The 24123-nt window shown below is 43.8% G+C and overlaps 1 protein-coding gene across 1 annotated transcript in view; it reads right to left on the bottom strand.

Annotated features, from left to right (window-relative positions):
* Positions 1-21771, bottom strand: part of LOC131480729 (uncharacterized) — a 63151-nt gene extending 41380 nt beyond the window's left edge. Inside the window, exons 1-4 of the mRNA XM_058666660.1 lie at positions 21638-21771; positions 18567-18678; positions 7046-7134; positions 1538-1697 (exon numbers count right to left, since the gene is read on the bottom strand). Of these exons, the coding sequence (XP_058522643.1) occupies positions 1538-1697; positions 7046-7134; positions 18567-18678; positions 21638-21726 (450 nt within the window). The 5' untranslated portion in view covers positions 21727-21771. The remainder of the gene's footprint in view (positions 1-1537; positions 1698-7045; positions 7135-18566; positions 18679-21637) is intronic.
* Between the last annotated feature and the right edge of the window lie 2352 nt (positions 21772-24123).

Genomic DNA, 24123 nt, shown 5'->3' with positions numbered 1-24123 from the left:
GAAAAGCTTGGTTCAGCTGGCCTCGGCTCCACCCAATACTGTCAGTGACACTGGGTAAGATCTCAGGCCTGCAGAGGGTATGAGCTTCAAAGGGTACCACCAAAGTGCTATCATGTCCAGCTAGTCACAGGCTATGCAACCTTCTGACCAACGCCTTGTCAAGAAATTTTACCTCGATCTATTAAAAGAATTTCTGACCCATCGATGTTTTCTAAAGTTAATTTAAAAATATGAGTGTCATATAAAAATGTTTTTTTAAAGATTTATTTTTTTTATTTGAAAGATTGACAGAGAAAGGAGATACAGAGAGAGAGAGAGACAGAGAGAGACAGAGAGAGAGAGAGAGAGGTCTTTGATTCACTGATTCACTCCCCAAATGGTGCAATAACTGGATCTGGGCTGATCTGAAGCCAGAAGCCAGGAGCTTCTTCCAGGTCTCCCACGTGGGTGCAGGGTCCCAGTGACTTGGATCATTTTCCACTGCTTTCCCAGGCACTTCAGCAGGGAGCAGGACTGGAAATGGATCAGCCGGGACACAAACCACTGCCTGTATGGGATACCAGTACCACAGAGAAGTTTAACATGCTGCCAGCCACTTTTTTGTTTTATGTATTTAATTAATTTATTTATTTTTCTGTTCTCAGTGGATATGTGATCAGTAGGATATCTAGGACTCATCTCTTACCTGATGCCTACAACTCCAAAGATGTGCCTTGGACCAGTGTTCCCTGATCAGTGCCCCACAATCTGGTCAGCCCCCTGCTCCGCCCCTTCTTAGGGAATTCAGCCCAGAACTGTCCACACAGTTCCTTACACTACACCTTACTTCATCTGAACACTTGCACAATCCACTACACAGGAGTCCTCACCACTTCCGACTTGTCTACTTAGGGACTTTGGACTTCAGACTTCAAGGATTTCCAAAGCCAATCTGGTCTTGACCAAACAAGACAGTGAAATAACATTTTATTCCTACACATAAGTTGCTCCCTGAGCCTGCATCTTACTCCTTCTCTAGAAAATCCTTTGCAATCACAGAATTTCTTTAAAGAAACAAAAACAGAGAGAGCCAGAGGAGGTTCCTTATTCCTGGCTTCAATCCAGCCCAGCTCCGGCCACTGCAGTCAGTTGGGTAGTGAGCCAATGGATGGATGATCTCTCTCTCTCTCTCTCTCTCTCTCTCTCTCTCTCTCTCTCTCTCTCTCTCTCTCCAAATAAATATATTGTGAAAGATGCAAAACTAGCTCTTTGTTGCTTACTACCACCAAAGTTACAGAGTTTCTAATGCAATTAGCTGGCCAATCATTCTCCTAAAGCCATCTATGAATCTGCCTGTGATCTCTGTAGGTGACACACTAGGTTACATGTTAGTGCTGCTAATAAGTCAAAATGCATTTTTACTAAGTATTTCAATGAATTAAATATTTAATGCTTCAGGGCACTGCTTAACACAATGATATAGCTCATGCAATTCACATGATTTAAAATTTTTTTCAGTAAAAATGATGAGAGTCTAAGAAACTGAGACAATACTTACCCCTATGAAGTCACCCTCTTCAAACTCACTTAAAATTTCAGGGTTGGAATTTTTGTTCATGTTTGTGTTACTCCACAGGACCTTTAAACGTCCAGCAAGAATCAAGCAGCACTCAAGGGGTACGTGTCCTTGTCTTAGAACCACACTTTGCGCTTCATATCTGGAGAGAAAGCATATCTAAACAGTTCTGCAAAAGCCAGTTAGAAATCACTCGTCACAAACAAAACAAATCCTGTTACCTTCATCTACAAAAAACTTCCCTCATCTGGAATGCTGAACGTAGGGATCTCGGTCACCTGCCTCAAATGGCACCCGGGTCTGGTGCAGTAGCCTAGCAGTTGCAGTCTTTTCCTTGCACATACCAGGATCCCATATGGGCTCCGGTTCTAATCCTGGCAGCCCCACTTCTCATCCACCTCCATGCTTGTGAGCTGGAAAGGTAATCAAGGATAGCCCAAAGCCTTGGGACCCTGAACCCACATGGGAGACCCAGCAGAAGCTCCTGGCTCCTGGTTTCAGATCAGCACAGCTTTAGTCACTGAGGACAGAAGATCTTCCTCTTTGTCTCTCCTCTTCTCTATATATTTGACTTTCAATAAAAATACATAAATCTTAAAAAAAAAGAAAGAAATCAAGTGTATCAGTTCGTGTTGGTGGGAACAAGTAGGCATGTACAAACTCAGGATACAGGGTCCCCACAAATGCGCTCCTCGGAGGAGTCCAGCTGACTCACAACCCACAGGCATTTCCTGAAGTCAGGACCTACGGCACATTCTCAGCTTTCTCAGAGATGACCACATTCCCTTTGCAAAGGCTTAAAAACAAGTAAATAGACAAACAAATAAATGAATGACTAAATAAAAACTACATTCAGGCAGATTTCTGTAGCTATGCCCCCTCTTCTGTAGGCCAGAGGATGGCACTTGGCCACCACTGGTTTACAGAAACAACCTACATATTCCTAGCATGAATGCATGGTAAATTTCAAAGGACCAAAGAAAGATCACCTGGGGCGTTTAATTTAAAAAGACATGGGATTGGTGATGGCATTGTGGCAAGTTAAGCCACCATATGTGATACAGGCACCCGCAAGGGCACCAGTTCAAGTCCTGGTTACTCTACTTCTAATCCAGTTCCCTGCTTACACGCCTGGGAAAGCAGCAGAACACGGCTGAAGTGCTTGGAACTCTGTACCCAAAGGAAAACCTGGATGAACTCCCCCACTCCTAGCTTCAGCTTAGACTAGCTCGAGCCACTTCGGTCATGTCAGGCTAAGCCTAGGGATGAAAGGGTGCTCTCGCTCTGCCACGTCTACTTTTCAAAGAAATCAAACTTTTTTTTAAAGATATATTTATTTATTTATTTATTTACTGGAAAGGCAGACCAGATTCACAGAGAGAAGGAGAGACAGAGAGAAAGATCCTCTGTCTGCTGAATCATTCCCTAAATGGCCACAGTGGCCAAAGCTGAGCCAATCTGAAGCCAGGAGCCAGGAATTTCTGATGGTCCCACACACAGGTGCAGGGTTCCCAAGGCCACAAGCCTAGAGCTGGATGGGAAATGGAGCAGCTGGAACTAGAACCAGCACCTATCTGCGATCCCAGCAATCGCAAGGTGAAGATTTAATCATTAAGCCATCATGTTGGACCCAAATAAAATATTTTTTTAAAAAGAAAGAAAAAAAAAACATAGGATTTCATCATATTCTGGAAATTCAGATTTGGTGAGCTCCGGAATAAATGGATCCCAGGAATCAGTACTTGGGGATCTTATTTTGAGAAGCACTATGTTTGAGACTAAGAGCAAACATCAACTTTACTATTCTTTTTAAGTATTAATTTTTGTGAAGACTGGAGCAGGACATACTCAGCTGAAATGTTGGGAAGTCTGCATTATTTCAGATGTTTGAGTTTGTAGTAATTTCCTAGAATCCTTTCTTCTTAGGAGAACACTAATAATAATTTCTATATTCTAAATTAAACAGGTATCACTGCAGGGAATGTTAGTGAAAAGAAGAATAACAGTGAGATATAGCAAAAAATAACTCATTTCTACATGGTCAGTGAAGAGGCTTAGATTCTAGCATTTGATCTTCTAAGAATTAATTCTTCATTTAACACTGGGAATAAATCTGCACCTAGAAACCTCACAACAACATTTTATGGAAAACCAACATAAAACTGTTATTCCAACTCTTCAAAAAGAAGATACATTATAAATCAAGTGTTGGGATAATTCCTTACTTGAGTACGTTTGACAGTGTGAAGGAGTTAGAACAAAGAAACCACCTGTCAAAATCAACAGCTAATTAGTTATGCTGTCACTGTTGCATGGATGCTGACAGCAGCAATAGACTCGTGTGCCAGTGACAAGATTTCACAGCCACAACAGAAGTAACGGGTGGTTCAACACAGCTGCATGGGTTCCCTAAGTCCCAAGACCCACACGGCAACGGGAAAAGCTCCAAGGAAGCAGAGTTCCAAAGGTCAAGGCTGAGCCTAGAGCTTACTGCTTTTACAGCAAGCAGCAGGAAGTCTGCTGACCTGCAGCACGCCTGTGCAGTCCAGCAACCGCAGTGTGCTAGCATCGTAGAACGGCCAGGGGCAGGAGCAGTCCTGAAAAGTGGTCCAAGTACAAGAATAACCAAAATCCTTGAATTTCTGTCACAGGTTGCTTGAAAGAAGCCCACTGCAGATCAACACACAGGCATGAAAATGCACCTGAACAGAATTTTAACAGAAACTTATGTGTTTACTTAAACAACTGTGATCCTAGTTCTACAGTAAACAGTTCAAGCACGGACTTTACAACGCTGCTCTCACTGCCTCTGAGACAATCAAAAGGTTAAAATGTGAAAAATTCTGATGTTCCACTGTTTAGAGTCACATGGAAATATTTTTTAAAACTATACCTTGAACTCCGTGAACTTGAAAAAATATTAAAGCTGTTAAAGATATTACCACATTAAAAAATACCATCAAGATAACTGTTTCTACAAACTAAGAATTGGGAAGGTTCCATCAGATACATGTGAAGGCAAGAGAATGAGGACAATGGCAAGTATGTGATGGGAAGGGAAGGAAGAAGGGCTCATGGAGGGACAGTTACAGAGGGAGGTGACAGCGTGGAGGGACAGTTACGGAGGGAGGTGACAGCGTGGAGGGACAGTTACAGAGGGAGGTGACAGCGTGGAGGGACAGTTACAGAGGGAGGTGACAGCGTGGAGGGACAGTTACAGAGGGAGGCGACAGTGTGGAGAGACAGTATGGGGGGGGAGCTAATGCAGGAGTTGAAACAATTGTTTCTACAAGGTCTGGTTTTTGAAACTTGGTCGGATTTACAGCATCACAGAAAAGGCAGGAGGACTGCTCATTCCGTTGTTCTCCTTTACAGTGTGAACATGTGGCTGAGGGCCAGCCATTCTCAGGCAGGTTCTGAAGTGCATCACTTGGCTGCCGAGAAACCCATTACGCTCGCTGGATCACAGACCTCCTCCATATCTGATGCACACAATTCCAGGACTGTCTATCTCTTCTGCAACATTAAAATCAAACAGCATCATCCGTACAATAAGCCATAAAATATTCACATTTTATTCTCTAATCTCAGAATGATTCAATGGCTTATTTCAATGATGTGATCGAATGGCCATTTTAAATATATCTCATGCTTAAGCATTTAATTTATATTCTGCAGCATTTGAAGTTGTTGTGAGTGGAATCATTATCTTCCTTAATTTTTTTCTTGTTAAGCCAATAGGCATAATTGCTCCAATAAAACAAAGACAGAAATCATAGTGTTTTTAAGAATAAAAACAGAAAAAATGTATTACTCTCACATCCAGAAATTAGTTTCAACATAAACATATGGCTTTGAGCCCGGCGGCGTGGCCTAGCGGCTAAAGTCCTTGCCTTGAACGCCCCGGGATCCCATATGGGCGCCGGTTCTAATCTTGGCAGCTCCACTTCCCATCTAGCTCCCTGCTTGTGGCCTGGGAAAGCAGTTGAGGACGGCCCAAAGCTTTGGGACCCTGCACCCGTGTGGGAGACCCGGAAGAGGTTCCTGGTTCCCAGCTTCGGATCGGCACGCACCGGCCCATTGCGGCTCACTTGGGGAGTGAAACATCGGATGGAACATCTTCCTCTCTGTCTCTCCTCCTCTCTGTATATCTGACTTTAAAAAAAATATATATATATATGGTTTTATATGAATAGTTTATGGGAAGTTCTTGGAAGTGACTATGAACAGTATTAATTGTTTATAAACATACTGATTCATTTTTCATTTGTTTTCTTAATTTGAATTAATATTAACATCAATTTTCACAGAACAAAATGCTACTTAATGTAAGTAACTCAACACTAAAATTTCTAAATATTCATGATTTCTAAAATGAGACTTGATATTAATGCCACACCATTCAACCTCTTCCAGCTGGGGTGGCATCTGGCCTAGCAGTTAGGCTGCCAGTCCACATCAGAGTGGCTGCGCTCAAGTCACACCCAGCTCGGCTCAGGCCCAAGCAGCCGCAGTGACAGCTCAAGAAGTTGGGTCCTGCCACCCTCATGCGAGAGCTGGATAGAGTTCCCAGTTCCAGGTTTCAACCCTAGCAGAAGGCTGTTCTGGGCATTTGATGAGTCAAGCAATGAGAACTCCTCTCCCTTGCCCTCCCCTCCCCTCCCCTCCCCTCCCCTCCCCTCCCCTCCTCACCCCTCCTCTCTCCTCACTCTCACAAATGCACTCTGCTATCGCCCACCCCGTCTTTGTCTCTCAGACAAGTAAAAACAATGTTGAAAGAAGGATTTACTATAAGAACTACATAGCTTATAGAATCTTCAAACAGTTTAGTGAACTAGTTTCAAAATTTCTATCAATGCTCTGGTTTAGACACTGGGATATCACAGCTGGGACGAGGAGGACACATCTATACAAAGAATTACGGCATCTTCACCGATGCAAACAACTGACACCCCGTCCTTTCTTGATTACACTTACCTTAATTTCAAGTCAAAATATCATGAAAATGTAGCTAACTGCTAGAATTCAAACCATTGTCTTCACCCCAAAATAAAAGGCTAGGAAAGGGAGGCTTTAGTTTCCACCTCACTTACACTCCACACCGACACGGTAATGAAGAACCAAAACAGAATTTTAGAGTGTCTTCAAAACATTTTAGGGAAACATCAAGTTTACAAATGTCCACTGCAGGCCTTTATTGGAAAAGATATGGCTCTCTACCCAATCAATTGTGTTTTTCCTCATCCTAGAAAAATGAGTGGGTTCTCCATCGTATTTCAACCCTAGCTTTCCTTGGGTCAGTTCGAAAATTCCACATTACATTATAGAGCCCAAAGCACCAACTCCAAACTCCTACACATTGATGTTGGTCAATATTCAACTTACAGCATGTACTTTGTCTCTGAAGTTTTATTAAATCTATTCACAATTTACCACTGCCTTTCCCGGGGGCCTGCCAGGACCCCAATGGAATATTTTCAAGTCACTTACTCTTGATAGATTGCAGTCTGGCAGAGCTGGAGCTGAATTTCATTTGGCAAACTGCGAAATGACCTGTTCTTCTCCAGACATAGTTGAATCTTTTAAAAGAGAAAGAAGAAAGATAAATGATAGTCTAGAGAAGGGCTAAAGGAAAATAATTACTCTAGCGATTTTTCACATGTGGGTGCTGGGAAACAAAGCCTTCTGTATTTCATGAGAAATTTGACAGGATGACTCCACCAGAGTAGAACATTCCATGGAAGGGAAGAGTGAGGAGAGAGGCCTCCCCAGCATTCCTAAACGTCCATGACATAAGGCCCCCTACCATGAAGATGCTTGTAAGTAATTGTTCAGAATCACAGAAATACAAAATGATGAATAAACAACCGCACTTCAACCTCAACAACAGAAGGAAAGCAGCACAGGACCACAAAGCAGCATCAGAAATCCCACGGAGCACAGAACCCAGGACAGCTGCCTGGCACAGGGCAGAGAACTGCTCGCCTTCACCACCCATCCACGCCGGGAACCAGGAAAGACTCCTCCTTGTGGGAATTTAAAAAAAAAACTAACTGATTCTAAGTGCTCCCCAACCATCTCCATCATCCCCATGGGCTTCTGCAGTTCTCACAGACTCAGCTCAGTCAAGGGAGACCTTTGCCACCCCTCTCAGCGTCCACATGCTGAAGTGCCCCCAGGAAGGACTGCCCCGAGCCTCGGAGCCCAGCAGTCTGCGCTGCTGCTGTGGCTCTGCAGCAGCCTGGAGCACAGCCACTGCTAGAAGTGCCCATCTCTGTGGGCAAGTAGCCACTAGATCCCTCCATTCCTCAGGTGCGGCCACTGCCATACACAGCACCTGCAAGCAAGCCTCCTGGGCAATGCCACACTACTGCACAGCTTCTCCATGCCCCCAAGCCCAGGCACTGATGCACCTCTCCTTCAGGGCTGGGCTGAAAGCCTGTGGGGACCCAGAGCCAGATGAAGCCTGTCTGACTTCCCAATACAAATAAATAAATCTTTTAAAAAAAGATTTATTTAAAGAGCAAATTAAAAATTTAGTGGAAAGTCTCAATAATAGAATGAATCACATAGAAGAAAGGATCTCAGAAGATATTTCTTGTCACAATGGCGAAACAAAACGCTGGAAGCACAGTTGAGTCAAGCTAAAAAAAGCATTCAAGAATTAAGAGACCCTATTAAAAGGCCAAATGTAAGAGTTACAGGAGTCCCACAAGGTGCAGAAAGAGAAGCTGGGTTTAAAAAAAAAAAAACGTATTTAATGAAATAATAAAGGAAAATTTACCTAATCTGGAGAAAGAATTCAGAAACAACATCTAGAAGGGGCACAGAAGTCGAGCACAAACACACAGCTGACCTCTCACAGGAAACTCCACAGGCCAGAAGAGAATGGAGTGACATATTCCAGATTCTAAAAGCAAAATATTGTCGGTCCAGGATAACGTACCAAGTAAAGCTTTCCTTTGTCTTTGAAAATGAAATAACATTCTTCCACAGTAAAGAAAAGTTAAAAGAACATGCCTCTTCCAAACCTGCCCTACAAATGATACTTCACAATGTTCAACAGAGAAGAGGAATAGCACCCACCAAAACCAAAGGCAAATGTGAAGAACATCCCAGAAAAATAACAACAGAAGACTAAACCAATAAACAACCCATTGCCAAATGACAGGAACAAATTACCACCCATTCATGTTAACTCTGAGCGTAAATGGCTTAAAATCATCATCAAATGTCATAGATTAGTAGACTGGATTAAAAAAAAAATCTCTTTTTTGCCTACAGGAGACACATCTCACCAACAAAGATCAGCAGAAACTACATCTCATGGATTTTGATGTTTTTGTTTTTAGTTTCATATCTTCAAAACACTTATTTTCTCGTTAAATTCTTCACTGACTCATGGATCATATAGTAGCATCATTCTCGTCAAAAAGGTTCTTGATTTTCTTTTTCCATTTCTTCAGCAACACATTAGTCATTCAATAGCATCTTATTTAACTTCATAGTGTTATTAATTTATATTTTTCTTCCTGTTGTTGGTTCTGTTTTGTGGCTTTTCTTTCAAGGTGATGTATAATAACTGTAATGGAGACTATCAGATCTAATGGCATGTTGTTTAACTTCATGGCATTGTAAATTTCTGTTTTTCTTCCTGTTGTTGCTTTTGCTTTGTGACTTTTCACTTGGGGATGTACAGTGACTATGTAGAGGAGACTGTCGTGTCCGGATGCGAGGATACAGTGCAGTGTGCATCTCCACTTCTGGATCGAGGATGGACTTCCAGTGAAAACTGTTGAAAGTGCCACGACAAGTAGATGCTGGACTCTGCCATAGTCCACGCCCGCCATGATGGACTTAGGACTGTTTATGAAGAACTACACTGTGTAATGATACGTGGGAGCTCAGCGTTGGGGGAAATTTGGGGAGGGGGAAGGGGGGAGAGAAAAATCCCAGGGCCTATGGAACTATATCATAAAATGATAATAATTAATAAAGATGAAAGGAAAAAATAAAAAGCAGAGAAAAAAGGAAACAATATGTAAAGGTTCATCAAAGCCTAGTCAAATCCAGAACATAAGGAGTAACCAGCAAACAGAAAGGACAGGAGCTCTGCAATGACAGGATGAAGACGCTGGCTAGCAGGCCATGTTACACTCCTGGGTCGGACTCTCAGCTCCAGCTTCGTGTCAGTGCACACATTAGAGCAGGCAGCAATGGCAGCTGAAGTACTTGGATCCTGCCGCCCACCTTGGAGACCCGGTCTGAGTTTCAGGCCCTTTGAGTTTCAGGCCCCAGCACACCCCCTGCAACTGCAGGCATCTGGGGGATCTCCGCTTCTCCTTCTCCCTTCCTCACTCCCCCACTCCTTCCCGTACTCCCTCCCACTTCTCAGCTTCTCCTTCTCCCTTCCTCACTCCCCCACTCCTTCCCGTACTCCCTCCCACTTCTCAAACAAACAAAAATTTTTCACAGAATAAAATTACATTACACACTACCACATGTATGCTAAGTGAAGTCGGCCAGTCACAAGAGGAAACATTTATATACGAAGTATCTAGAATAGACAAGTTTATAGAGACAGAATATGGATTAGAGGTTGCAGGGGTGTGGGAGTGTGGAGCATTACTTCATGGTTAGAGTGTCTACATGAGGTGACAGATACAATTTGGAAACAGGATAACTGCACAGTGATGTGTAACTAACCCCTTGAAATGTACTTAAAATGGCTAAATGAAACTTTACATATTTAAAAAACTTTTTTAACTTTCTAAAATATACGCTCACAGTATGTAGAAGCTTTCACTGAAGGGTTCAAGTTTCAAGTTTTCTAAATCTAGTTGCCAGTGCAGAAGATAATTAGCTAGGCCAGAAAATGAGGGTGGCATTGTAACAGAATCTGAGCGGCACTGCAACAGTTGAGCACATAACACAATGCTGGACACACGACCCTAGATACTTGACCAAGACTCAAAAGGCTGCACAACAGAGTAGCTTCTACAGTAAAATTTCTAAAAGGGGAGTGGGTATGACGCAAGATGAGGTGAAATGTAGAATATGACCAACGAACCTAAAATGCCCGTACATGGCTGACATACCACACTGAAGGAAGCAGGGGAGGGAGAGGAAGGGACTATAACAAGCACCTCTACACAACAGGGCTTTGATACTGCAAGGTTAAACACAAAGCAGGCTACTCCAAATAAGCATCTCATCTGGGACCCATTTAGCAATCTGACAACTACTTTACGTACATACAAATAAGTAAACATATTGTAGTTATTGACCATCAGGTTTGTATCTAAGGAAACAAGCAAACAAGAAATGCTAGAACAATCCCCGTGGCAATGGACTGGAGTGGGAGATACACGTTTGAGTCAGGTTATGTTACTAAGCATCCAGTTGTGTATAAAGGAGTAAATCCAGATGTGTAGTTATCTGCTACCCCTGTGTACTGGGAAGACCTAGAAGCAAGACGCCCCTGGCTGCAAGCAGGACTGCTAGAGGCCAGATTTTGGTCTCTAACAACTGTGCTCTGAAAGAAGGAACCAGGTCTTCTTTTACAAAAATGTCCGATTCTTGGACTGGAGCATGGAAATACAAGATGACCCTAGAGCATCATGTGGCCTCGTGGTGTGAGTTGGCACTGAAGACCAGCAATGTGGGAGAGTTCCCAAGCGCCGGGGCAGGGATAACAAGAGTAATATAACAGCCAATAATAGCAAGGAGTTATAACCCAGAGAATCAAAGAACACTCCAGAGGTCAGCAGCTATCCATGAGGTGATTCACAATGGAAAGAAGAAAGGGAGACAGGGAGGCAGACAGAATTCTTCCTAATGAAAGAATTCCAACTAAGAAATGGAGAAAATGTGAAAAACACACTTCACTCAGAGGACAGTACAGTTACAGATGCTGTAAGCAGGACTCACTGACAGATGCTAAAATCATTGAGTAACACTTAAGAGAAATGGGGTATTCATATGGTTTCGAAGTATTTCTCATCAAATGTTTCCTAATAGCTTAGTGGTTTTAGCATGTGTTACTAATCCTCCACTCCTCCCACCAGTAGGCAAGGCTGCAGTCCCTGGACTGGATTTAACTTCAATGGGTTGGTCTCCACCACTCCCTGGTCACTCTAAGATAAGATGCCAAATACCACATTGGTCGAGCGAGAAAGGCCCACATGACCAGTGGTAACACGTACTGATGTGACATCCCAGCACCCAGGCTAACCATTTAATCATCAGATATTATCAGTATGACCAAGCTGACATTCTATAAATCTCTAACCACTACTTTTCTAAAATGTCTGGGTAATGAAAGGTAAGGAGAAACTGAGGAACTGTTGCAGATGGAAGACCAAAAAGCCATGACAACTGAGGGCAGTGCTGCACCTGATTTGGATTCTGGATCTGATAAAGACATTGGTGGAAACACTAAGGAGTCTGTAGTTTAGTCAGTAAGATTTGTTGAGCTGATCTCAATTCCTTATTATCTTTTTTATAGATACCAAGGCTCTGTGAGACGCTAGCATTAGAGGAAGACAGTTAAGGGTCCACAGACACACTATGTACCATCCTTAGCTCTCCCACAAATCTAAAATCATTAGAACATTTTTAAACATCGAATACCAGCTAAACATAGGGGTCAATTACATGTATAATTGGAATGGAAGGATCACAATCACCGGAGTGGAGACTGAAGCTGAAACCAAACACAGCCCAGTGCAGACCACTTACAACTCACCGTCACTTACTTATGCATTTAGCATGTCCAAGCTCTCCAAACTGAAATCCACCAGGAAATTGCCTGGGAGGCCGACCTATGGTGGATTTGTGTGGCAGCCCTGTTTTAATGAGAGCCAGGGAAAACCACCCTGCAGTTCAAGCCCCTTTCCTGCTGGCAAATCCCACATGTCCTTTAGCTCTGGGGAAGGCTGGGATGCCTGCAATGGCTTACGTGAGAGGAAATTACTTCTGTCTGATCACTTCTAAATGATCTAGCCCCACCAATCTCTCTTTATTTTAACAACTTATCATTTAAACTGTATGTACCAGAGAGGGACTGGCACTGCAGTGGACTAGCTTACACAGCTGCCTTTGATGTCAAGCACCCCATCTGAGCACCAGTTGGAGTCTTTGCTTTTCCACTTCTGATCTATCTCCTGCGGTGCTTGGGAAAGCAGCAGAACATGGCGCAAGTGCTTGCCCTGGCCACGCCTCAACTGTTGTGGCCATTTAGGGAGCGAACCAGTAGATGGAAAATCTCTCTCTCTCTCTCTCTCTCTCTCTCTCTCTTTCTTTCACTTCTCATAAGCTAATCTTGAGCAAGAGCTGGGAATGGAACCTCAGCATACATAGTAAAGATTTCCCAACATGTCTGCCTGGTGTTGCCTGAAAAAGAAAAAAGTAGGTGGGGTGGGTAGAGGATTTAAAGTTTCAACATTTTGAAAGTCTAATGAGATTGTTCATTTACCTGTGACAAAGTTGCCCAGAAGAACATGTGGGTTTGATTTGCTTTAACTGAAATCAATACAACTCAGCATGCAAGCCTCTTCGCGTAGCTGACCAGAAGTGATAACTGATGCCAAGATATGCCTTTAATTTTAGAAAGTGGGAAGCAAAAGTAACTGCTAAGGAATGACCTTTGTTTAGAGGCAACACGTTTTGAAGAAAGGGGTTCACGAGGCAGCAATGATTAGGAGCTGACATGGTAATGCATATTATATTATATTAGTCCATTTTCTGTTATTACAGCAAAATACTTGAGGCTGGGGAATGAGTAAAGAAAAGAGATTGTATATCTCATAGTTTTGTAGGCTGGAAGTCCAATATCAGGTGACCCTGTCAGTCGAGCCTTTGGTGAGCATCACCCCCTATAGAAGGGGAACTGGCCTCGACAGAAGGCAGAAACGACATGGCCAAAGAGGAAGTCAGAGGGAGTCAGGTACACGCTTGCTCTATTACAACAACTCACTATTACAAGAACCAACTCGGGGGTCGGGGAGGGAAGGCAATCTTACAGTATAGCAGGTTACATCACTGCATAGATACTGGCATCCCATATGGACACCAGTTCAAGTCCTGGCCGTCCCACTTTGATTCAGCTCCCTGTTTATGCACCTATGAAAGCAGCAGCAAATGGCCCTTGTGCATGCAACTCTTCACCCACGTGAGCCATGCCTGTCTTCAGCCTGGCACTTTCCCAGCTGTTACAACTATCTGGGGAGTAGGTCAGTGGATGGAAGATTTCTTTCACTTTCTGTGTTGCCACATCTCTCTCTGGAACTCTGCTTTTCAAATAAATAAAAATAAATGTTACAAAAGAAAGAACTAACTTGGGCTGCCAGAGCAGCATTGCGCCTTTCTAAAGTGAACCTCTAGGGCTTAACTATTTCCCACCAGATCCAAACTCTTGAAGATTCTATCATTTCTTAATATCTTAGTCTTATCAGGGACCAAGCTTCCTACACAAGAACCTTTGTGGAACGCATTTGAGCCACAGCCAAACTGAGTGATCCCCTACTGTCACCTCTGCCCCCTCCCACCCCAGTTCATCAATGCAGTCCTCGTCCCCAGCACTTACTCCTAACCCAGAAGCATTCTGATTCTGCCTGTATGTTACAACTGCTTGGTAACTTACTGCCAACCTGATTGATTTACACATACTCAAACTGTATTTTCAGCGTACACATGATTCATAAGGAGTTGAGTACATAGAGTGTCTCTTTTTACATTTTCACTTTTAGGATCACAATTCTCAGCTTAGAATAATTCTTTGAGCAGGGTCAACTGAGATGTTTATTTATACTATGTTTTCCAAATTATAAATCTACTGTAACTTAAGACTGCCAGTACCTGAGTCCAGCGTGATAGCCTAGTTACTAAATCCTTATCTTGCATCTGCCAGGATCCCTGCTGGGTGTTGGATCATATCCCAGCTGCTTCACTTCCATCCTGCTGCCTGGGAAAGCAGCAGAAGATGGCTGGGATCCTGCACCCACGTGGGAGACCTGGTTTCAGATTGGTTCAGCTCCAGCCATTGCAGCTACTTGGGGAGTGAACCAGTGGACAGAAGATCTTTCTCTCTGTATCTCCTCATTGCATGTCTGCCTTTCCAATAAAAAAAAAATTTTTAATTTAAAATAAATTTAAAAATTTAAAAACAAATCTTAAAAAAAAAACTGCCTGTACTCAGACAAGAGTATCATAGTTATAAGAACACCTGTGTCTATATTTACCAGTGTTGAGCACTCTGGTTAGACAATGCAGGCAGACCCAGGGCAACCCCAGAAGACACTGACTGTTAGAAATGTCTGATGCTAAAGCATGATGACTACTTGTAATACAGTACTTTATTCTTTAGGATATTCTGAGATGCTTTATATCTTAGAATGTTCAAAAAATCAATACTTCTCTTTATAGCTGGTTTACAAAACATATTACATCCCTTAGAGACTAAAAATCAACAAATATAAATCCAATTTATCTAAACATATTAAAATTTTAATAGAAGCACAAAACATCCATCCAATCTCTTATCGACAGAAACCTATTTCTATATAATGGATCACTGAAGTCTATTCAAAGATGTTACCTAAAATTGCAAAAAACTTAGTAGGCCTTGAATACATTGATTTATTTTCAAAAATCAATTATTTATTTCCAAAACATAATTCAAATAAACATAACACATATAAGTACTAAGGGATTAGTATTTCATTAATCACAATATGGAAATATAAAGATACAACCCACTTTTATTTCATACCATTTGTTTCATAATTCCTAAAATTAAAGATTAGGGAAGTAGAAAACACATAAAAAAATGACTTGATCTCTTACAATACTAACCCATATTTTTGTAAAATGATTGAAAAAAGCACAGTTGGGTTACATTGGCATTATGATGAATCAGAAAAAAAATAAATTTTAATTTTTTTTCTACCTCTCTGAGATTTTCTTGGCTTCTTTGCTTTGGCTGAATAGAAAACAATGTCTTCAGCTTTTCAAAACCTTTGCTCTGCAAAAAAACATACATTTATATTGAATGCATCCTGTTTGTCTCCATGGAAAAAGCTCTAAATATCTGGAAAAGATTTACCAACCTGTAGAACATGAAGCAATATACTCGTGTAACACTGACTTGTAACTTTATACATAAACTTTATTGAAATGACTTTAAGAAACATTTTACCTAAAATCTTGAAGCACCAAGTATGAAATTTATTTGTGTTACAGATAACCATGTTGGATCATAACTTTTAGAGAACTATTATAATAAACACTGAGGTTTGAATTATTTGCGAGATCAAATGTTATTTCTTTTTTTTAAGGTTTATTTTTTTCTATTGGAAAGTCAGATATACAGAGAGGAAGAGAAGCAGAGCTCTCCCATCCGCTGGTTCACTCTCCAAATAGCCACAATGGCCAGAGCTGAACCAATCCGAAATCAGGAGCCAGGAACTTCTTCCAGATCTCCCATGTGCAGGTGCAGGGTCCCAAGGCTTTGTGCTGTTCTGGACTGCTTTCCCAGGCCACAGGCAGGGAGCTGGATGCAAAGCAGGGCTGGCGGGATTAGAACCAGCGCCCATATGGGATCCTGGCGCATGCAAGGCAAGGACTTTAGCAGATAGGCTACTGCACCAGGCCCTCAAATGTTATTCCTTCAGTTATAGATACAATTAGTCACCATACTGGAGCTTAGTTTCAGGTCTAACTAAATAACTGAATAAGGATCACATTCACCAAACAAACTCCATATATGCATGAAAGTAGGTCACCAGGCGTTACGGAAGCCTCTCTACTTGCCCATGTCTGCAGAGGGCATGACTGAAGCACTCCAGCGGATGTCTGAAACTATAAATAGCACAAACAATATGGACCATTTTTCCTATACATACATATCTATGATGACGTTTATAAACCACAGCAAGAGATTAATCGGTATAACAGCACAGTTATGATACACTATAACACAACTGACGTGAGTCTAAGAGTCCAGATAAGTTTACTATTCTTAGGCTGCAGTGATTGCATTTCCCTTTTATGCAGAGAATTCAGCTGGAAAGCGGTGTGGGTGGCTGAAGCCACTGCAGTTTGGCTTTTTTCTTTTTTAGTTTATTGGAAAGGCAGAGTTTCAGACTCCTGGGTCCAGCTCCCTGCTCGAACTTCCTACTAATGTAGACTCTGGGAGGAAGCAGGTGCTCATGCCTGCCACCCGGAGAGGTGGAGAGTTTCCGGCTCCCAGCTCGGGCGGGCCTGGCCCAGCCACCGGGGGTCTTTAGAGAGTAAGTTAACACAAGAAGTGTTCTCCCATTCTCATCAGCCTTATTTCCCTTCAGGTAACGATGTAGAAGATTCTGTACTCACATGGTTACATCCCAGGACCCTCTGTTCTTCATATCATCACTTATAAAGTGTTTCATATCATCACTTATAAAGTGTCTTGAACTTGTAGGAACTTGAGTTGAGAAATAAAGTTATGACTTTTTTATTTTTTAGTTTAACTCAATTTTCAGGAACTTTTAAGTCTCCTAGTACATTTATATTAAGAGCAAAAATCTACTGATATTGTAACAGCCATCACTGCACAATATGATGTGTTCTAGATCTGTCTGCTTCTGTCGCTTTCTGTATGTTACCATTAAAGCTCAGTTCTTTCCTAGGCTTATTATAGAAATAAATAGCCAGGAACTGGCAGCAGACAGAGAAGTTCATTTGACCAGGTGAAGAGGGAGAAGACGGGAGAGGAAAGCACCTCCCGAGAGGAAGCCGGGAAGCGAGGTGCATCTTGAAGGTAGAGAGGGAGAGACACCAAAGGTTTGAGGCAGGGTCTTGGGATTTTAAGCCTTCCCTGAGCCCTCCTTGTTGGACGAGAACCTACAGGTAAAAAGGTTCCCCACTGGTGGCCTCTTAACTAGTTAGGAAACAGGTGGGCAATGCGTGTGCCCCCCACTTCAAGGTTTCAGCAGGCTTGGACTGTCTCACACAGAGACAAGATGTACCTACACATGTTTTGCACATGAACTTGCATTCACACAGACACATGCATATACATGTGTACATACAAATACATGATTTTATCAACAGCTACACTATTCTTTTTTACAGCCTGAGCTTTTTTTCAATATACTGATTTTTTTCACATATGGACATCATCGTTTTTAACAACTGCATCATACTTCATTGTACCACACACAGTGATATGCTTAACACAGTCTCACTGCGTAAGTATCACTTCCTGCAAAAAGCTTTCACTGCCTCTCCAAGTTTGGATCTCAAAACCTTCTTCTGTGCTCCAAGCAGTCTATGCCCCTAGAAAGAACTGGCTGTTCACAAACCGTCTTCTTTCCTAATACGCAAGTTCTATGAGGGCACAGGACCATATTACTCAGCTTTCATTAATATAACACCTGAGATAGGCTACTTTTTATAAAACCTAAAGCAAAATGGTCTTTCTTGGCTCACACATGGTGCTGGAAGCTCAGAGCAAGGGCAGTACAGCGTAAGCTTTGGTAAGGACCTTCTCTCATCACTGTGGGAAAACATTTGCAGGGTAGCTCTTCTTAAAAAACCACCAGGATTCAATCATAGTGGCCCCACCTCAACGACCTGATCCAATCTAATCAAAGAATCCCATCTCTAAACATACAACAGAATTAAAATTTTACCCTTAGTACCATTAACATAAGACTCCAGGGACTAACTGCCTGTATTATTCAAACAGGCAGTCTGAATAATGGCAGGGACCATTTACATTCAGTGAACTGATACACACCACACCTATGAGACTATCCAGGGGAGACAGACTTCCAGTAAATAGCTGTTGAAATATAAATCGGCTCCTTTTTAAAAAATCATAAACAAAGGGGCAAGTATTGGTGAAATACATTTAAAACTTTTTAAAAGATATATCCAATTATTTACAATCTGCTAAAGTATTTTTGAAAGTCTTACTGACTTTGTTATATTTTAAACTAATGCTAGAATGCAAATAAAAAATACTAACCAAGTTATATTTGGAAAAATTGCTCCTGCTACATAATAGTTCACTCATTGAACAAGTCTTCACACTCAAGAAAAATTGTGCCCACTCTTCTGCTCGACTCTTTCCAATGTACCTGAAGAAAGATGATATAAATGAAAAATAACAGAGAGAAACAAACATGCTAAGTGTATCTGATGGAGAAAGGGTGCAGTAAACATGGAGATAAATCTACTAGGCCGAACGTATATAAATTAACACAAAATTCTTGAATTGTGGGAGAAAACTCAACAGAATAAACTTGAAAATTGAGGTAAAATTGGCAATGCATTGTGCAGGCAGTCATCTTAGCTCATCTTCCATGGCTCTAACAAGAACACGGAGGCCGAGGATGTTACAAAGAAAACAGGCTTCCTTGGGGCAAGTCCTGGAGGCCCATTAGTCGGGCCTCACTACATCACATCCAGAAGCAAGGCAGAGCAGCAAGCGATGCAGGGAAGAGGGACGTGGGGAAGGTTCCAGATGAACAGCCCATGAGACCCGACCCTCGCCCATGAGACAGCATTAATCCCCTCCTGACACAGAGCTCCGGTGATGTCCAAGCCTCACAACTTCCTCCAGGCTCTGCCTCTTCAACAGCCTAACACCTCACAACACACCACACTGGGTCCAAATCCTCCCACACGTGAGTAAACCTTTGGGAGACAAACAACATGCAGACTAGAGTAGCTGTCATGCTGCTCTGACAAGGGAAGCTGGAAGAAGCTCCTTCTTTCTAATGGCCTGCTGTTTCAGGCCAGAAGTGCTGACCAGTACTCCAAACTTACGTCCAGTACAAGCTGACATACACTCTTAACATCAAGTAAGAGTTACCTTTGAAGACTAAGCATGAAAAAAGAACGTAAAGTATCTCACTAATAATTTGCATACGGTAACTGGAAGTGATCATATTTTGAGATATTAGGTTGAAGATAAATTATTGAAAATAATTTTACCTATTTCTCCTTTTTAAAAACGTGATGACTGGAAGGTCTAAGATCATGTAATGGCCCACATCTGAATCACATTCTACGGTACTAGACAACTTTGGTCCAAACCATTGAGACTAAGGCCTGGATTCTAAAACTAGCCAGCAGATCGTGTGTGATTCCCTAAGAATCCAACAAAAAGTATCAACGAACGCGAATAAAAAGGAGCCAGGGAGACAGTATGAACTGGGCCGGGCTTGGCTTCGGAAGGGACTTTGAGGCGGGGGAGAGAGGGCAGAGCCTAAGCAGAGCCACCAAAAAAAGAGAACACTGGGTTTCAAATGTCAGACTATCTACATCTGTGGCTGTGGCTGTCACTGTATTCTCTCTCTCTCTCGCTCACTCTCACTCTCCTTTTGCCAGGACCTTCGACAGGACCTCAAACATTTTCACTATGTCTGAATTGGACTACAAGGTAGGAAACTTGAAGGACTGTTGGAACAGGAGGGTGTGTTTTCCATAGCCAAGCGTGACCAACAAGAGAACCAACATGGTGATGAACTTGAAGGACAGAAATCAGCTGTTTGGCCCATTAGCGTAGTACCTCTTACAGCCAGTGCTGGAGTTCCGAGTTCTGTTAGTGGGTTTGGTTTGTATGTTTTGCTTATTTTTATTTATTCTGAGGAGATTCAGACACAACTCCCATCCACTGTTTCATCTCCACATGTCCACAAGAGCCAGGAATGCATCAGCCTGAACGCAGGAGCTGGGAACTCAGTCCCTGGGGGCGCGGTCTCCCATGGGGGTGGCAGAGGCCAACTACCTGAACCATCACTGCTGCTCCCAAGGGAATCTTAATAGGAAGCTTTACTCGGGTGGAGCCAGAATTTAAATCCAGCCAGTGCAGTGCAGGGTTCAGGCATCCCAAAGTGTGTCTCCACTGCCAGACCAAAGGCCTGCCCCAACGGATTCATTTTGATTATGCAGTTCAAAGATGGCATCATTCCCTCAAACGCCACCCCAGAATGCTCCAGTTTTCAAGTTTCCAGGAACCTCACCTCAATTTGCCATACCTTTTGGAATCTGTGCCTTGGCTGCCATCATGGAAGCCTGCTTTTATCCCTCCCTTTTCCCATGGGACATCTGGCAGGAGCCCAATCCCAGCTAGTCAATCTTCCCTCCTGGTCCTATCCCACAGAAACCCCAGCAGGTCCCATGCCTGAGCTACCTTTTTCAAATGTGTTGTTCCGGTAACAAAAGATCAATGGTTGCCTGGGGGCAGGATGGGCACCACCCCGCCTTCCAAGAATGATGGACATTTTGATTGTGCAGATGGATCATGCGTATTTATTAAGCTGTACACTTGAACCTTGTCAATTATACTCATTAACTTCACAAAGCTGTGAAAACCAGTATCCACCTGTTCCTCATAATCAGTTTCATCAAGTAAGCACTCCTGGTGGGAATCCCTGGTGGGAAGAGTTTCCTTGGTTAAGCTCATGTCAAGGAAGCCATCTGGCTATGTCCCTTAGACACATAAAGCAGCATTTGAGGACTCCCAGGGAATCGAGTGGGTTCTCGGGTGGGGTTTCACGGCAGAGCCTGACAGGAGGACTGTAGTGAAGTGGCTGGAGGCGCCCAGGCGAGAACGCTAAGGAGGTGGGGTCAGCTCGGTAAAGACGGCCTGTGTGTACTGCCCCTGCTGCCTTCACTCCCTCAGACACTGCCACCTGCCACTTCCCTGACCAAGTGCTTACTAGCCGGGGGCCCCCCGCACAAGCCTAGGAGTAGAGCTCGTACCCTGTTTGAGCTGACATTTTTCTCCAAGTTCACCTTCAACCCAGGGTGTGTGTGAGCGTATGTGTGTTTCTATCCCTCTCCAGGGTGGGGACGGTCCCTCCCTTCATCCTCAAGGAGGTGATAACTCATCTGACAAAGTCAACAGAAATCCTAGTCCAGAGCCCAACCTCGGGGCAATTCTCCGGCGCCGCCCAGAGGCGACTCTGGAAACTTCCAGACGCTTCCTCAGGGGCAGTTCCCTAGTCTCACACCTGAGTGGAAAAGGTGGCCGGTGGGTGCGGGGCAGCGGCGGTGGGGCCCACACGCCCCCCAGGGCGGCGTTGTTACCTTTTCATGGCCAGGGCCAGTCCGCACACGTGCGCCAGCAGCCGCGCTGCCCGCCGCAGCTTTCGGTCAGCCCCATACGCTCCAGCCATGGCGTTCAGCGCTCAGCGCTGTGGCCCCGCGTCCCAGGACGCCAGGGACTGCAGGCCCCGCCCAGGGCACGCCCTGGACACGCCCCGGGCACGCCCTCAGAGCCCCGTTTCCTCAGAGCTGGACTGGTGAGGCTCGTTCCCGGCAGACGGCGGGGCTGCAGTCTGCAGGCCCCGCCCCGGACACGCCCCGGACACGACCCCTGGTTCTGGGTCTCCTTGGTACCCGGCCAAGTCGCGCAGGCCCAGTGGGTGCGAGCGGGACCAGCCCAGTGGCTGAGACTGGTTGCTTAGGTATGGCAGCATTACAACTCTGAGATTTTACAAAAAGGAAACTGGGAAGGAATGGGCTGCGGGCAAGCACTGGTTGTTCCTTTTACACCCTGATTCCAAGTCCTCACTGCTTTGCGGGGGGTGGGGTGCTCAGTTTGACATAAACAAAATGGCCAGTTGGTTTTGTGATTTCTGAGGAAATAATGCCATCAGACAATAGCCTCCCCACACCTCCCCCAGAAGAACTGGCCATGAAGGAATGTGTGGAGCAGTTCGTATGGTCGGGAAGCACATCTGCTGTCTTCACCTTCTTGCCCCGTGGGCAAGGCCTCAGTGATAGCGTGCCAGTTGCCTTGATAATCCAACAGTAAGCTTGTGGCAGCCGCTGTGTTTGTGTAACTCAGCTTCTTGGTCGTGTGACAATATATACAGTGGGAAGAAAATTCGAATGTAAGTGGAATTTGCCTGACCGTTCTGACTTTTAGAGCAAAGTGCAAAGATCTGTGCCTTTGGGAAGACCCTGCAGTGGCAGACCTCATGAGGGGGTCTAGAACCCCATCCAGTCTCCCACGTGGGCACCACGGACTGGAGGATGTGGGCCCTCTTCTGCTGCTTTCCCAGGGGCATTTGCAGGACACTGAATCAGAAGTGAATCAGCCAGGCCTCTGGCTGACTTCCATCGGGGTTGCTGGCATCACAGCTTTAGCCGCTATGCCACATGCCAGGACCCAACAGTAATGTTTCACATTAGGGAAAGAAATTAGCAAATTTCCTTATGGGACATTTTTAAAAATTATGCAGACATACCCATTTGAAAATCTATTTTATGTAACTCTATTTATTTCATTTAAAATTAATTTTCAAAGAGTCCCTAGATTTATTTCATTTTTATTGAAAAGCAGAGCTACAGAGAGAAAAGAGATGTGCTGGTTCACTTCCCGCAAACGCTGCAATGGCCGGGGCTGAGCTGGAGCCAGGTCAGGCGCCTCCTCCAGGTCGGCCGTACCCGCCGGGGCCCACAGGACCTGAGCCACCCTGCAGCTTTCCCCAGGAACATTAACAGGGAGCTGGATTGGAAATGGAACAGCCTGACTTTGAACCAGTGCCCACAGGAGATGCAGGTGCCACAGGCAGAAGAGCAACGTACTATGCCACAGTGCCAGCTCCTAATTTTTGTAAATTTTTAGTAATTATCAGTACTTAGAAAAGCTACAAATGTGATTTATAAATGCATAGTTTTTAGATCTCATATTTTTTTTTTGTATAAGCAACTTCATCTAAAACAGTGAACCTACAAAAGTCACTATTGTTTGCATAACTAAAAAAATTCACCTCCATAATCAGCATTTTTTAAAGAAGGATTTATTTATTTTTCTCAGAAAGTCAGATATACAAAGAGAAAGAAAGACAGAGAGGAAGATCTTCCGTCCGATGATTCACTCCCCAAGTGAGCCACAATGACCAGAGCTGAGCCGATCCACAGCCAGGAGCGTCTTCCGGGTCTCCCATGTGGGTGCAGGGTCCCAAGGCTTTGGGCCGTCCTCAACTGCTTTCCCAGGCCACAAGCAGGGAGCTGGATGGGAAGCGGGGCTGCCGGGATTAGAACCAGCGTCCATATGGGATCCTGGCGTGTGCAAGGCAAGGACTTTAGCCACTAGGTTACTGTGCTGGGCCCTCAAACTATTTTTAAACTAGCAGATACAGCAAAAAGTATAAGGATACATGCATCTCTGAGATTTGGGCCGATTCGGAATCTGACACAGGTAATGATTGTAAACGTTACAAGCTCTATTCAGTTAGTTCCGAACATTTACCGATCGTTCTCTGATCAGTGAGATTACCCTCCTGGATACTGAAATAGGATTTACATTCTGGACTGTTCTCTGTGGCAGTGGATGACCCACACCTTGTCACTCTCCAAGACAGTTAGGGTCATGTTTTGTCTTTTCCTTTACTCCAGTACTTCTCAAATCGACTCTCTCCACTGCTATCGCAGGATCTTCATAAAACACAAACACAGGCCTCTAGGATTCCCTCGCTAAAAGTCCTTGAAGGGCTCCCCATTGGCCTGAGGGCGGTCCGACTCCCTTTCTGGACTTCAATGTCTCCTTCACTTGCTGCTTCAGC

The sequence above is a fragment of the Ochotona princeps genome, chromosome 7 (genome assembly GCF_030435755.1).
Source record: "Ochotona princeps isolate mOchPri1 chromosome 7, mOchPri1.hap1, whole genome shotgun sequence".
Taxonomy (NCBI): domain Eukaryota; kingdom Metazoa; phylum Chordata; class Mammalia; order Lagomorpha; family Ochotonidae; genus Ochotona; species Ochotona princeps.
The sequence above is the reverse complement of the archived record's forward strand: the minus strand, read 5'-3'. Positions and strand labels throughout refer to the sequence as shown.